General features: G+C 37.1%; 1 protein-coding gene across 4 annotated transcripts; it reads right to left on the bottom strand.

The window, feature by feature from the left end:
* Positions 1-380: 380 nt before the first annotated feature.
* LOC106080161 (uncharacterized) lies at positions 381-15,075 on the bottom strand. 4 transcript variants are annotated; one of them, XR_008779544.1, is made up of 5 exons: positions 14,907-15,075; positions 11,741-11,798; positions 7,702-7,819; positions 5,175-5,372; positions 381-559 (listed from the first exon to the last, which is right to left on the bottom strand). XR_008779544.1 is itself a non-coding variant. In XM_056039620.1 (5 exons), exons 2-5 carry the CDS (start codon positions 11,787-11,789, stop codon positions 518-520), a joined length of 417 nt encoding a protein of 138 aa, XP_055895595.1. In that variant the 5' UTR covers positions 11,790-11,798; positions 14,907-15,066; the 3' UTR covers positions 381-517. The 4 variants fall into 4 exon arrangements, 2 of the variants coding, with proteins under 2 accessions (XP_055895595.1, XP_055895594.1); XM_056039620.1 differs by having other exon boundaries at positions 5,215-5,372; positions 7,652-7,819; positions 14,907-15,066; XM_056039619.1 differs by having other exon boundaries at positions 7,652-7,819; positions 14,907-15,052.
* Positions 15,076-15,561: the final 486 nt, after the last annotated feature.

Here is a 15,561-nt window from a genome sequence, read left to right as displayed (position 1 = left end):
TTCTTTGTAAGGATATGTCTTCCCAAATATCCTTTGTCCCCCATTTTAATGATTCGTTCTCCTTCGATAGTGCTTTTTTTTTGGTAACTCTTCGTAAGAGGGACCATGAGGCATTGGCTAGTCATGATTCCTTTACCTAAGGCTCAGAAATGCGACAATAGAGATACTCAAAACTTTGCTGCTGCAAAGCGTCTAAAACATTACGCGAGGCTTCTGAATTGGATGGTTTTGTCACTTCAGATTCTCTACCATACCCAATTCAAGTAGAAAGCAAAACTAGTCATTCATCTGAACGCGTCCATTATCTTTGGAGACAATTCTAATGCAAGACATACACACAGACACACACAAAAACAAACGCATGGCTAAAAAAAATTGGCTCCACTAGATATATTTTTATTCCTTATTAAGTTGTGAAATAGAAACTTCTGGAAATATTCAGGTTAATATTTTTTTTTTAGAAACATTCAACGTAATTCACAAAAATAGTTGTTGTAAAGAAAGCAAAAGGTTGGAATTATGATTCTCGAACTAGGATTGTAGCTTGTGCACTCATGGTCTGAAAAAAAGAAACATTGATTATCTTAAAATAACATTAATTATTCCCTTTTTTATTTACGTAGTATATTTTAAAATATATAAACATTCAAGCTAATATTCATAACATTATAATATCCTTATATCCTGATCATAGACCTATATATATTATACCTATACTGGAAAACGGAAACCAATTCTTATCCAATAATGATCAGATCACAGACCTGTATATATATAGATTGCTATGTACATAACTCTTTTTTGAAGCTGTAAGGGAAGTCGCCCCGAATCTAGGAAAATCGATCTTTTCTGTCTTAGAAAAGTAATGATCTTTAGTTTTCAAAGTTTAGAAATAATTCAATACCTTTTAATGGATTTTTAAATAGAATGGGCTATTAATCACAGAACTATATATTTTCACAAACATATAAAATAATGCTTTTTTTAAATTGATATATTGTTTCAAAAATCCTAGATCGAAATAATGTATGTCTGTAAATTTAAATCATCTAATGTACATTTAAATAGATTGATTACCTAGATCTTTCTAGATTATGTATCTAAAATTTGCAAAATAAAAATTAGGAGACGAGAGTGCCATTATTTCCGATGTTTAATTACTAGATATTGATCTAAACATTAAATTATATGTTAAATAGGTTAGGGTTGAAAAAAACTTTAATTCTTATAACTACTTTACAAAACAACGCCTTGTTTCAGCTTTTTAAAAAATTTTCACATTTTTTGTGTAGTGTTAAAAGATCTCCATGTCCTATCCAGATAATATAGGCCCTATATATAGGTCTGTGATCTAGATCTACATCTGCTTAGAAATAAAAATTAATAAAATAAAAAAAAACTGGAACGTAAAAAAAGGATTAACAAATTATTAAAAAAGGTAAAAATGTAAGCTTGTACTTCAAACATCTAAACATCGATTTATAGGAACATATAGAACAGAATGTGCGACAGAAATAGAGGTATTGTAAAAATCGTTTTTGGTAAATTTGACCGCTGCAGTTTCGATCGTTAAAAAAAAGGCTTAGTCATTCTAGACTTAAGGCTAAATTTTCGTATTTGAAAGCATAGCGAAAGCAATGCGACCTGCTAAATCAGACTTGGACACAAGGGGAATTCCCAAGGACCTAACGCGTGGGGACGATATTCCCGTTATTCAAAAATAAAAGTAGGGTGAACTAACTGAAAACTACCTTCTTATATCCCACCCCTCGTGTGTTGGGAAAACAGATATAAGGGTTATTAACCGTCATCTTGTGTGGTTATTGGAGTAAAAAGCAAACTCCCCACCATCTGAACAGGGTGGATTCAGGTAGGGAACAAGTGCAATAGGTCAAGGTGTTCATGGAGTCTGTATATAACGGTTTTTAGAAAGATAAGGTAAGACACCTAATGACAATTAGTATTTCTTGATAATCATGGAGGAGTTCTTTTAGCAATAAACAAACACTCTTATAGCAGAAGAAATTACCTTACCTAACTCAAAAAATATAGAATCAACATTTTGTAAAATTGATACCACCTCAACATCCCTAAATAATAGGCCAAAGAAATCATTGGGATGAAATAAATACATGCTACTAAATGCTGTGATAAAACTTAGTGACAATGACAGCAAGCTTTTGTCCTGTGACAAGGATGCCAAAGAAGTCTCGAATGGTCAAATGGTCATTCCCAATGTAAAACAGCCCAACCAGATCGACTACGTCAGTGATGACCAACCTAATTCGACCTGCGGGCCATTTTAATTTCCGACACTCGTGTCGCGGGCCACATGATCGAAAACGTAGGCCTACAAAAACGATAGACCTGAAACCCGTAGATCCCTGTGCTTCATTAATTAATGGGAGATTTGAAATTTTTCTTTTGTCCCCGCCTCTCTACTTAAAATATCATCAAGTTTGGGCTTCATCTCTGTGCTTAGAATGTGAGCAACATTGTAGCTAGCTTACAACCGAGTCATTTTCCTGTCTCTTTTTGGTAAAATACTCCCATCCAATGCTCCAATTTCTAGGCTTAGTTTAACAACCTTTTATTCGCGACTCAAACCAAGAATGCCGTCATATTTGTTGCATAATGTCGCTTATACGTCTTTGTTTTTTAAAAATAGACACATGTTCTTTATAAAACAAAAATGTTTGCCTAGTATCATGTTCCACAAAAAAAGTAAAGAACCGTGTCACTTTTCCTGGCTGAAAACGTACATTCTACACTCAGATACATTTTTCATAAACGCACAAATGTTAAATGTCATGGCACCAATCAATCAGGAGAAAAATTGAGGGCTCTAAGCCCCTAACGTAAGTACAGATACATATTTGCACCTTCTAATTTTTTTTTTTTTTTTTTTTTTTTTGGAAAAAGGGGGATTTTCTACGCTTTGTGCCTAGATTTAGGCAGGCCGGATGGAATCGCGTCGTGGGCCGGATCTGGCCCGCGGGCCGTACTTTGGGCATCACTGGCACTACGTCATGGTGCAGCAACGTTTTAAGGCAAACCAAAACAAGAATTTTTTCTGAAGGTGACATTGAAATTGACCATGACCTTAATATAATGTCCTTCAACTTACAGCTGAAATACCTAATTAAACAAGAACCTACCAGGATAAAAATTAGACTTTATAAGTTAAAAGACCCCTAAATAGTAGCGATATTCAAGACACAAATAGGGGGACACTCTACAGTACTTAATATCTAAAACTCCAATGACAAGGACATCGACACACAATGCAGCCCAAACAAAAATACGAGTGGTGGCAGCTAGAAATAAAAGATCAGCGATTCGTGCATGTTTTCGCATAGGACTCTGTCCAAAAGGAGCCTACTTAGCTTGAATCCGAGAGAACTTCGAGTCCAGGTGTCGACGCTGTAATACAGAAGACGAAACAGTAGAGCACACCGTTAACGAATTCAGGGGTGCTCATGATGATAATACAGAAGACCAAACAGTAGAGCACACCGTTAACGAATTCAGGGGTGCTCAGAATGATAATACAGAAGACCAAACAGTAGAGCACACCGTTAACGAATTCAGGGGTGCTCATGATGATAATACAGAAGACCAAACAGTAGAGCACACCCTTAACGAATTCAGGGGTGCTCATGATGATAATACAGAAGACCACACAGTAGAGCACATCCTTTACGAATTCAGGGGTGCTCATAATGATATTTCGAAGGTATGCTTAGGAATGAAAACGATAGAACTAGTGCATGTGGGGTTCTAACATTGTACGGAGACGACACACTGAAGAACTCGGTCTTGATCGTGCTACAAAGAAGGAATCCCTTCACGCTTCATGGAGCATTAGCACACGGAGGCTTACAAACGGTAAAATAAAGTAGCCAATGATCAAGTTGAAATCTCGATCTCACTCAAAGTGACCAAGTGGTCGGCTAAAAAAAAAATAAAATAAAAAATAAAATTTAACGAAGTAGAAAAATAATACGAAAAGAAAATGGTGGTCACATTGTCATGGTGGGTTTTAGGTTAAGTAGGGCATGGTGTAGGTTCCCGGGCTCCCTACCAATGAACAGTATAACCAATGCCAAGAGTAATGGCAATTAGACTACGCCTTACTGAACATGGAATACATGTCGTTCAACTAAACAACAAATTGTTCAGCATGAACAATATTAATATTAATGATGGGTTAACTTATATCAGTTAAACAACAAGAATGTAAATGCAACAATTTAATGAATAAATAATGTAACAGGATATAACAGATGAATACGAGTTTGGTAACTAGTTTTATACATGGCCAATTGCAAACAATCAACTTATTCAAAATAACATAGCACACCTTAATCTCAGTGTCACAACTCGAAGCCAACAACCTAAAGCCACAAAGGCAAGAACCAAACCATACAATCAGGCTTGACTCTGTTTAACAGAGTCCCAAACCTGCGTCCCTGAGCAAGAAAATAATCATTTCTTGATATCGCCATTCCCAAGATCATATGACCAACGATTTTAGAGCTACACCATGAGGAATAAAGTACAATAAACTGACTTAATCCCAATACTGGGGAAGGAAACAAATCCCACAAAAGATCTGCCATCGGTACAGCCATTACAGGGGCAAAAAGGAAGTGACATCAACAAATCCGCGTCCTTAGAAACTGAAGTAAATTATTGTGCACAAAAGAAAACATCACGCAAGATGCGCACGACACACATGACCTAAGCTCGTCAATGTTTTATAGTCCAAGGTAAACAGCCTTTAATCTGTACACATACAAAATAGATAACTATTTTGATTTAAATATCAGTCTAGATGGTGAAGATAAGGATTGTTAAGATGTGAATCAAAAGGGAATGAGAAGAGGGGGAGTTACATTGAAATAAATTGGCTCGTGACATCCCAAACGGAAAAAAAAAAGTATACAAGCAAGGAAGAATTCTTTGTCTTAATTCGTCAAATAAAAAGGGTTATCTTTGTGCCAAGGAAGAATTCTTTGTATTAATTCGTCAAATAAAAAGGGTTATCTTTGTGCCAAGGAAGACTTCTTTGTCTTAATTCGGCCATTAATCCTTTCATGGTCAATAAAAAAAAATGACCACCTCTATGCCGAGTTCTTATCACGAATATGATATCTACAATCATAACATACTAGTCATAAATTTTGTTTTCTGGGTAAGATTTTCAATAACTTCTCCATTGTCTATCCATTTAAATGTTTTGTAATCTTCCAATCTGTCTAAGCCAATCCAAACTACTTTAGGATGTTCTGTAAACCCACGGTAAAGCTCATTTAAGATTATTTGCTGTTCCATTTTGGTTCTAAATGTAGCCACGAAACTTCCTTCTTCTGCAACCGAAAAAAAACAACAACAACAACATATAATTAAAATCAAGACAATCAATATCTAAGAGCAGTATAATATAAAATGTAAAATAAGATAAGTCAAAATATATAGGCATACAAAACTGCAAGCAAATATTATATTGAGGGAAATCGCATCACTTTTTTTAAATCAATCATATACCGATAGTAAATTTCTATTAGATCTTGACAAGTGGTCTTCAACGAAGCCGTTATTTCAAGTCTTGTGAGTCAAACGGCAAACGAAAAGTGGATGGTTTTAGATGGCTGCCTGGTCGTGCGGTTTGCGCGCTGGACTGTCGTTCGGATTTATCGACGGTCGAGGGTTCAAACCCTGCCCGCTCCCATCCCCCGTCGTCCTGCGGGAGGTTTGGACTAGGAAGTAAACTATCTTCAACTCTGAAGGAACATCCGAAACATGTAAAACAAACAAACAAAAACAAGTGCTAAACAATTAGTTGTTTTTTATGCCGGAAGAAGTAATGGTCACTGCCAGGGAAGATACTAGTTAATGCGATGAAGAGGAGAGACAGCTTCAATTGGAACAAAAGTCTTTAAATCTTACATTCATTAATTTGTAAGAGAAAAACATTCGCTCAATTCGTTGGATAAAGGAGGTATCGCCTTATTAAAAAGGCATTTTTAATGTTTTTCTTTTCACCAGTAAAGTTACGAAATGGTGAATGTTGTGAAAGTCCAAGCTTGGCTTATTCGAGTCAAAAAGTGTTGTAGTTTGTTTCGCTGCCGATTGTTCTCAGTTTTCAAACTCCAGCTCTTAATTTAATAAAGTGGCCATTGGGTAAACATTTCAAGTGTTCTAGCTATGATATGGTGCGTGTGTTTGTGTTTCCTAGGTTACGATGATGTCAGACTAGGCGAATGCTTGGTGGCTGAACGGTGTAGAGTGATGAAATATGAGCTGATGTGTCGTAATGCAGATGCTCCTACATGGAGAGTCATGAAAGAGTAAAGAAGCGTTTTGGAGTGAGATTTTGTTTAAATTACCATTTTATAACCTCAAGTTGAATTTGTAATTACTGGAAGAAAATTTATGTTTCGTTTTGTTTATAAATAATTCGTTCATTTATTTCAAGCTTTTACAATTAAAAGTAAAATTTGCCTACATAGGTTTAGTTGTACAAGCAATCTGATATCACAATCCAACGACCAACAAGCTGTTTTTGAATCGATCATGAAGCAGAGTCCTGCATTCTGGGCTTGGATTCAGAGGCAGCCGGCCTTAGCAGTACGAGGGGCCCCGGCCAAGTGTCTTTCATCGGCCCTGGAGCAGTCCGCCTCTAATGGTATTGTTACCTATGTACTGGCAATACGTTTTTTCAGTAGCAAACATTTTTATATTAAGAGCTAGCATGGTAATTGGTATTTCCAAAATATTGAGTAACAAGTCCGACGCTGACAAGGTTGCCCCACTCTCCACCTTTAAAGCCCGCCTCTGTTGGGTTCAGCTGGGGAATCGGTTGTAGAAAAGAAAAAAAAATCTTGAAAAGGAAACGTAATAAAAATTTATGCAAAAAACAAACAACTCAGCACTGGAAAAATGTTTTAACAAGAAACACTTTTTAAAAAACAGCGCTAAAACTTACACACTAGCACAGGCACAACCATTGTCCGCCGGAGGTCGATTTAGATTTCCTTTTTGCCGTCTACTATGTCTACAAAAGAAATTTTCGCTCCAATCCTGTACTATTAGACATGTCAGATTTAAAATCATATTGGGTTTACATTATGAATAATGATTCGATTTTGGTAAATTTAACCCTGCGGTTTCAATCGTTGAAGGAAGCTGGTTAGTTGTCCTGGTTAAATTTTGTATATTTTCGTTCACGGCATTAATATATATATATATAATAAGGTTTGTCTTCTAGTCCGAAGATTAATGAGGAATGCAGTATTTCCCGTGGCTGCGCAGCCCCATATGTGACCTACTTATTTTGCCACATCTACCGCAAGCATAACCATTGTCTGCAGGTGGTCGATTTAGATTTTCTTTTCGCCGTCAGCGTTTGTCCTCGGCAGCAGATTTTCTTTTGGTCTCAAATGTGTATCCCGCGGCCTTCGTGAGACTAGAGAGACAGAGAGATATAGACAAAAAGAGAGAGAAGAACAGACATTGTTCGAGAGAAAAGATAGCCAGAGAGAAAGGAGACAGAGAAATGGAACGAGACAGGTACAGGGAGACAGAAAGAAAGCAAAAAAAACAAAATCAATGTAGATATAAAGAAATAAGTTCAATTAGTTGAAACCTTCACAAATCCTTTTGGCCTCTACGTATGGCTTCATTGTCTCTTCATACCTCAGACATTTCTTCACATTCCCATTAGTCAGCAATTTGTAGTGTTGTCTATTTCTCATGCATCGAGCCATCAAGCGTGTCAATATTCTAGGCTTATAGTCCGAGCTAGCTGTCCAGTCTGAAACAAATGTGCACATCTTAAGACACTACACACGTACATGTTGATATTTGCAATCACATAAGTCAAATCCTAATAATAGAGGCGTTTCTCAAGCTGTGTACCCTCTCCTCCCAACTTACAACAAGCGCGCTACTTGCTGACGAAAGGAGGAGGGATGCAAAGTAGTTTTATTTGTACATCTGTATGGTATAAATCTTTTTTCAAAAGTTATTTCTTCCAATTTCCCGTTCCTAGATCAAGGTGAAACTTTGCAAAATTATTCATTGCCTCTGGGGACACATGAATCAATGCAAAAATTAACTTAACAGTTAATAAAATAGTGTTACTTAATTAATTTTGAGACCAAAAAGGGAAATACAGATTACATTATTAAGAGAATTTGACTGTAAATATGGATCCCTCCCCCTTTAAAAAGTTTTTTTTTTTCTGAAAAGAATTATTTTTTTAATTTTTGTTCATATTGTTACCCAAAGTGTTTCGTCATAGGCAGTCGAAAGACTTTTTGAAATCAACCAAGACACAAAACAGATTCTGTTGTGCATATTGCTCCCAGAGTATCTTAAGGTTGAGGGTTCGTTTTGTTCTGATTGCCCTCTCTAACTCTCTTGTCCCGCCTAACTCTTTTGTTTTCATACTATTATTGTAACCCTATTTGCGACGCACCTGGCTGCATGCGGCGTCGGAACGAGACAGCTGGAGGACACTCACGATGGCCACGGGAAATATTGTATTCCTCACTAATCCCCGACTCGAAGACAAGCCCATATATATTCGCGACGCAATAGGGTTAACTGTGTGTGATCAGCTGACATATGTGACACAGGCCAGTAATACAGTTTAGCGTGCTATATCGAAGGGCAAGGGACAGTACTGGCATGAACTTTGCACGTGAATAGGACCAGGGTTATGGTCATCTGATCATAAGCCTGCGTGGACCAGAGACAGTGCAGTTCAAGAAAGGCGCGGGCACGTTGCCCTGCCTCATCGTGGCGCCCGCGTGGAAACGGCCACTAGAGGAAGTGGCTAGGCTAAATGGGTAGCAACACAGGACTCCCGTGGGGATGCCCACAGGTAGACGAGAGTCCACTCATTGCACGGGCGGGGTTGTAACAAAGTCCCCACAAACACGTCACCAATCCATGCGCTGTTCCTCAAAGGGACCGTTACAAATGGCGGATCCCGCACAGTTAGCTTGGTACATTGAAGGAAAATGGCAGAAGTCCCCGGTGCATTCTCGGCCTTCGGCCGTGTCTCTAGTCCACGTGTCGGGGGTCAAACGCATCGGTCAACAGCAATGCCTTGCATAGGCATTGTCTAGGGTCTCTCCCAAACAGAACTGTGTGTTCACACAGGTTTTTTTTTTTACTGTTTGGCGTTCAAACAGGTTTTTTTTCAAACTTAGAGCTCGAAGAGCCTTCGGATCAGCTCTTAGACATCAACAAGGTTCAAGAAAGGACAGCGTGTAGACCGGGACTGTTAGTCTGCCATGAAGTCGGTCCTGGTGGAGTCATGAAGTGAATGTACGAGTCCAGGAAGAGATAGAGACAGTAGAGTTTATTAGTTTAGTACGGTGATGTACAGTGTAGCATTTTTAGTGTTGATGTATTGCCAATTGTGTACTATTGGCTGTTTTAATTGACCATCATTAAAGTACCAGATTATTTGGAGCTCTTGTTGTCAATTTCTTGATGTGTTGATGTGTTGTGTGTTTACCATTGTTTACAGAAGGCCTGATTAGGAGAGAATCGTAATGCTATTATGTTATCAGTTTGCAGGTTTTAGGTGATTTGACCAAAAACAAAGTGTAACAGAACTGTGCTGGTGTGGCTTATAAGACTGATAGTGCATTACCCTTCCTATCGCAAGATAATATGGGTCCAGTAATTGGGCAATGCGTAAGACGGATACTCGTGTCAGCCTTCTATGAAAATATGCAGGACACAGGACGCAGAACATATACAGTTTGATAATCTACCTGTAGGGCATTCTCAATCATTTGTTTAAATTACATCTTACATTTTGTTTACACCTGTTGGGCTATCCATTTTTTTTTGTTGACAAATAAAATTTAAATCTACAAGACCCTTATAACTACCATAAATAATTAAATAACAACACTTAGTCACCCTTATTTCTTTGCATAGTAACACAGGGTGCCTTATCAATTTTTAAAAAGCTTATATAACTCTGTTTATCTGGTAAAAGTTTGAACATTTTTTTCTCTCATTTCCCCTTCTCGGATCAAAGTAAAACTTTGCACAATTGTTCATTGAACGTGACAAGACAAGAATTTAAAAAAAAAAAAAACCACAAGATTACAAAAGGAGTTTATGTTTCACATAAACTTTAAGGCGGCCTCCCAATGTCCACCCTTGGATCCGCGTTTTTCAGACAGTTGGACTGTGACCAAAACTAAAAAATTCTAACTCGTGTTAAAGCATATATATCTAGATCTAATAGAGAGTCCTCTTTTTATTGTTATAAAGCAAATACTTAACACAGAGCATCTTTTGTTTTGAATCAACATTATTTCATAATAAAAGTCGTTTTTTTTTTCTTTTTTAGAGATCTAGCTTACAATACAAAGAATACTTGTGAATGATGGCAGTCTGGTTGTGTGGTATGCGCTCCATGCTGTCCTCTTCAACGTCTCCTGTTTGAACCCAACTGATTCCATTCCTGCAGAAATATGGGCTACGATGTAATAATCTGAAGTACTAATGGTCATGTTTCCATCGATAAAAGAATATTGCGACGAAATAATCAAGAAGGGATTGTAGATTGAGATCTAGATTTTTAACTAGATCTACTCTTCATCCTCATAGAAAACTCAATAGCCTTTTATATCTAAAACGCGTAAATCGAGACATTTAGATATAGACTATAACATAGGCGTGGCCAGAATTTTTTTTAGGGAGGGGGGGGGTTAGGGTGATTTTTTCTACCCCACCCGAAAAAATATATTTGTGTGTGTGTGTGTTTGTGCGTGTGTGTGTGTACATAATTAATCTTTAGTACATTCTGACCATTCTTTCGGAATAGGTATTTTTTAGCTTCAAACCCAGCCTATAGCATTTTGAGAGTGCAATTTGCTTTTTATATTGAAGAGGTGTTTTTTTTAGCTTGAAACCCCGCTTGAAGGGGGGTTAAAACTCAAAACCCCTATGGCTGCGATCATAGCATTTTGAATGTGTAAGTTGCTTTTTTTATATTGAAGAAGTAATTTTAGCTTCAAACTCCGCTGAAGGGGTATTTAAACTCTAAACTCCTTTGGCTACGGTCATAGAATTTTGAATGTTTAATTTTTTTTTTTCTATATTGAAGAGGTGATTTTTAGCTCAAAACCCCGCTGGAAAGGGGGGGGGTTAAACACTAAACTCTTCTTGGCTACGCTCATAGAATCTGGTGACTGATGAATGGATATTCTTTAATTGATGAGGGGTTTTTATCGTAAATTTCGGAGGAGGTTTAAAATCAAAATCTTCCTTAGCTATGCTCTTGGAATTTGGGAATTGTCGTTTGCATTCTTTTTTTTTTTTTTTTTTGGTTTTGTTTTATAATTTTAAAAAACCTGCTAGGGTGTTTTACACTCATAACTCTCTTGACTGCGCTGGGATACGTGTTAGTTTAGTGTTAAAATCTCACCTCATTGAAAAGTGGTGTAATTCTGTGAAAAATCTGCTTGCATATATAATTTAAAAAATTAGATGGTTCCCTTTTGGAAAAGAAAAAAGTAGCCGTTGCATCAAATAATAATAGCGTCTTTTCCCCTTTTGGGGGCTGCTATTGAGAATAATTCGCGATTTTTTCCTTAAATAAGCTTTGTTTTTAAAAAGTGTTCTTTTTTCTATTGCTTTTTTATCTATCTCCTCTATACAACTTATGTTATTTTTGTTCTATTATCTATCCATAACTTACATACGGCTGCTAGAAGGAAGATCTTTATGAACAGCCTATTGTAGCCCATGTTGACTAGCTGCTTCGTCAATGAAATTTTATAAAGAAAAGAGAAAGTTAAACAATAAAATATTTTAAAATACTTTTAAAAAACTAAGCTTACATTAGTTGTATCAATTACTTTGGATCAGTCTGGTAAAATGGCTATTTGGCTTCATTTATAGAGCGTCATGCTAATAACCCGAATGTCGTGTGTTCGATCCCCGTATTGGCCTAAATTTTCGCTTTTTTTAATGACATAGAATTTGAATGTTTTGTTAACCAGACTATTCAAACATATAATAAAAATTATATATATATTTATATTCATTGTTATAAAGTTTTCGCTTAAGACAAAAGACTTTAAAAAAAAAAGTATTTAAAGACTGAATAAAAAGTATCAACAAGAAAAACAGTAAAAAAAAATGTTTTCATGTCAGCAATCTAGTCATGTATGCCAATCAGTGACTTAAACTCTGCTAATTCGATGGTTTTCCAGGCTGATTCAGGCAACCCAATCCATTATCTAGGGCACTAGGAAGAAAGAGGGCGTTTATCAATGTGTCCTAGCATAAGGAATAAGACATTTGCATTATTCCTTGTGTCTTTCTGAGTATTTTATTAGGTTATGGTTTTCTATTTGTAAATTATGGTTCATTGTTTTATGAATTACTGCTACTTTACTTTTTATTCTTTTTTCCTGAAGGGTCTCAAAATTAAGTGATTTTACTAAAGGTGTTATTCGTTTACTAAATGTGTATATTCGTTGTTTTTTTAATTAATCACACTGTTCTATTTTGTATTTGTACTTGTTTCATTATAATTCCTTGAGTTGAAAAGGGGGGGGGAGGAAACAGAGGATGCATATTCTAATATTGGCATAAGGTTAAATAACATTTTAGTTTTATGTTTCTATTTGATTTGTAGAAATCTCTTTAAGGAACCAAAAATGCTTTGTTTTATTATTGAACAACTTATAGAGCTGTTGTTTTTTTCTTATCTTATAACTTATGAATGTTAGATTAGAAAACAATGGAACATCTAATAGCCTTAGGGATGGAGGGTCAAATGTAACAATTAATCCTTGGATATTAAATGAAATAAAACACTTAAAAGAAATAAAACAGCCAAAGAACTGAGAGAAGTAAAACGGTGAATACTGTTGTAACCCTGCCTTGCACCAGTGCTTGAGATGCGCACTTGCGCACTGTTGAACGTAAACAGGAAGAGACTAGAATGGAGAGAAGAACAGTGCATCAGGGATTGTGAAGAGTCTAAATGTTTGGGAAACTAAGAGGCCAACTTTTGTGCTGCCTGAAGGTTGTAGTAGGGACCTGGAGCGAAGCGGGGAAGGCTGTCGTTGGTCTACATTCGGGTTAAGTAGCAAAGGACTGGCATACTTAGTAGCAAGACTCTGAGGAAGCTGAAGGATGTTATGTGTTTACCCTAGTGAATAAACACAACTATTTATTTCCTGTTAAACCGTGTTGAGTTGCTTGCCTTTTTGTTAAGTGCCTACCCTCGAGTTGCAATAATACCTTCAGACAGAATTAATTCTCTACCAGTACACAGTGGCGTGGCTAGGGAGAGGTGGAGGGGGGTCCGAATTTGAAAATCCCCCTGGCCCCTTCTTGATGGTCCCCCAAATGAGTATCTGAGATTTTTTTTTACATTAAATAATAAGTCAGTGCAATGTTATCTTGCTATTCATGTTGTTAAGTAAATTAGTGACCATGTTGCATGTATTCCACACATTAGGCATATATTTATTAAGTACATGATGTCAAACGTCGAAGAGGCCAAGCCCCCCCCCCCTTTGCAACGCCACTACCAGTATAACAAATTTCAATATTCTTAGACAATATGTTAATCAAATATAATATCTTATTGCGTGGTAATATTTTTTTTCTATTCAAATAAAAACAACTAAATCTATTTCTAATTAAATCTATTTCTAAAGAAAATTTTCTTTTCTTCGAGTCCAAAGACAAATGAGGAATGCAAAATTTCCCGTGGCCACACAGCCCCAGCAGTGACCTAAATATTTTACCACATCTAGTGCATGTATAGCCATTGTCCGCTGGTGGTTGATTTCGATTTAGTTCTCGTTGCCTTCGTCTGTCTTCAGCAGCGGATTTTTTTTCAGTCTCAAATGTGTTTCCCGCGGCATCCGTAAGTGACCTCCAGCTGTCTCGTTCTGAAGCCGCATGCAACCAGGTGGTCTCTTCTATGTCAGTTAAAGCCTAAGCTGGTCTTTAAAGCGCTTCCGTGGGGCACCTCGAAAACCCAGCTTTCATAATATATTTATATTTATATTTATAGCTTTTATATAGCGCTACTTTCATGCTTATAGCATGCTCAGAGCGCTTTGGTCCAATCTCATTTGTGGACCAGTGGGGGGGGGGGGGGAGGGGGTATCTAGGAGTTGGTTTTCCGTGCTGGTTTTCACTCTGCCCGAGTCGAGTGTCGAACCTAGAGCCCCCTTCTAGGTAGCCAAGCCAAGCGCACTTAGCCTCTCGACCACGCTTCCCTCAGATAAGAATCGACACAATCAATTAGCAAAAAAATCAAACGGTATTAAAAAGTTTTCAAAGTAATCTTAGTTTTATTTATTTTTTCATCGTGCGCTATAAAATAAGGGACGTTGGCTCATCACTATTATTTTATCTTATCTTATATTATCATTATCTTACAATTACATACTTTCTTCAGAGGAGAAAATAATTAGGTTCTGCACTTATCCATGGCTGTCTGGTCGTGCGGTTTGCACGCTGGACTGTCGTTCAGATTTATCGATGGTCCCGGGTTCAAACCCTGCCCGCTCCCATCCCCCGTCGTCCTGCGGGAGGTTTGGACTAGGAAGTAATTATCTTCAACTCTGAAGGAACATCCGAAACATGTAAAACAAAACAAACATTTCATCTAGTCATGCATGACACGAGGACACTTAATCTCTGCTAAGTTATTGATTTACCTGGCCTATTCAGGCAACCAGTTGTATGCTTTAAGGTAGAAGAGGAAACCTGTACGAATTTTTCCCAGCATTTCTAATTAGAAATGTGCCTCATTCTTTTTTTTTTTTTATATTCTACAATGTTTCAGTTAACGAAAGTTTTATTAAATATCTATAAGATCTACTATCTCTTACCTTAAGAAATCATTTCAACTGAGCTCAGCTGTTGTCGACATCTCTAAATATAAGTAATTGCCAGAAGAAAAAAGATTAATTCAGAAATGTGACATGCACATAAAGAGCTTGACCTGTTAATACGAACAATTGAAGATTATATTACGTTATACGTCATCCTAAAGTAAGGCCTTAGTCAAACTCTTAACGAGGAGAGCAGCAATGGCACATCGCTACCATACACCATCTGTTACCCATGTCATTATACATTGTATGTAGCATCGGCTACGCCCGTGGTTTGTTTATATTCTTATTACGTCATGCAAATGCTGTCATAATGTTGGCCGTACCACCCACGCTTACTTTCTTGCGATTTTAATAGAACTGCCCGCATTTCAACACCCCCCGCCCACACACACACACACCGTTTGGCCAGTGTATTTTAGTATATGTTACGTTTAATTCGAATTGCCCGCATCAAATCGCCCTCCCAAATACTCTCACTACTGCTTTGTGAACTCTATGACACGTTTCTCTCCCCTTCCTTTTTTTCTCTTACTATATTACCACAAACCAGTATTTCGCTTTTTTTTTCCCGCACAGATTTCCACGGCTACTGCTCTAGCTACAGTAGATAGTTTTGATGTAAAATGTTGTATTTTCTTTCTTTTCTAAT

The sequence above is a fragment of the Biomphalaria glabrata genome, chromosome 8 (genome assembly GCF_947242115.1).
Source record: "Biomphalaria glabrata chromosome 8, xgBioGlab47.1, whole genome shotgun sequence".
Classification (NCBI taxonomy): Eukaryota; Metazoa; Mollusca; class Gastropoda; family Planorbidae; genus Biomphalaria; species Biomphalaria glabrata.
This window is presented reverse-complemented; position numbering and strand designations above follow the sequence as displayed.

What these genes read in the sequence shown, in the direction of transcription:
- LOC106080161 (XM_056039619.1), bottom strand. Translation starts at nt 11,789, where the DNA reads ATGGGCTACAATAGGCTGTTCATAAAGATCTTCCTTCTAGCAGCCGTA. An exon ending in GGCCAAAAGGATTTGTGAAG is followed by an intron (nt 5,373 to 7,651) that starts GTTTCAACTAAT and finishes TTTCGGTTGCAG; the next exon opens with AAGAAGGAAGTTTCGTGGCT. An exon ending in GAAAACAAAATTTATGACTA is followed by an intron (nt 560 to 5,174) that starts GTATGTTATGAT and finishes TCTTTTTTTCAG; the next exon opens with ACCATGAGTGCACAAGCTAC.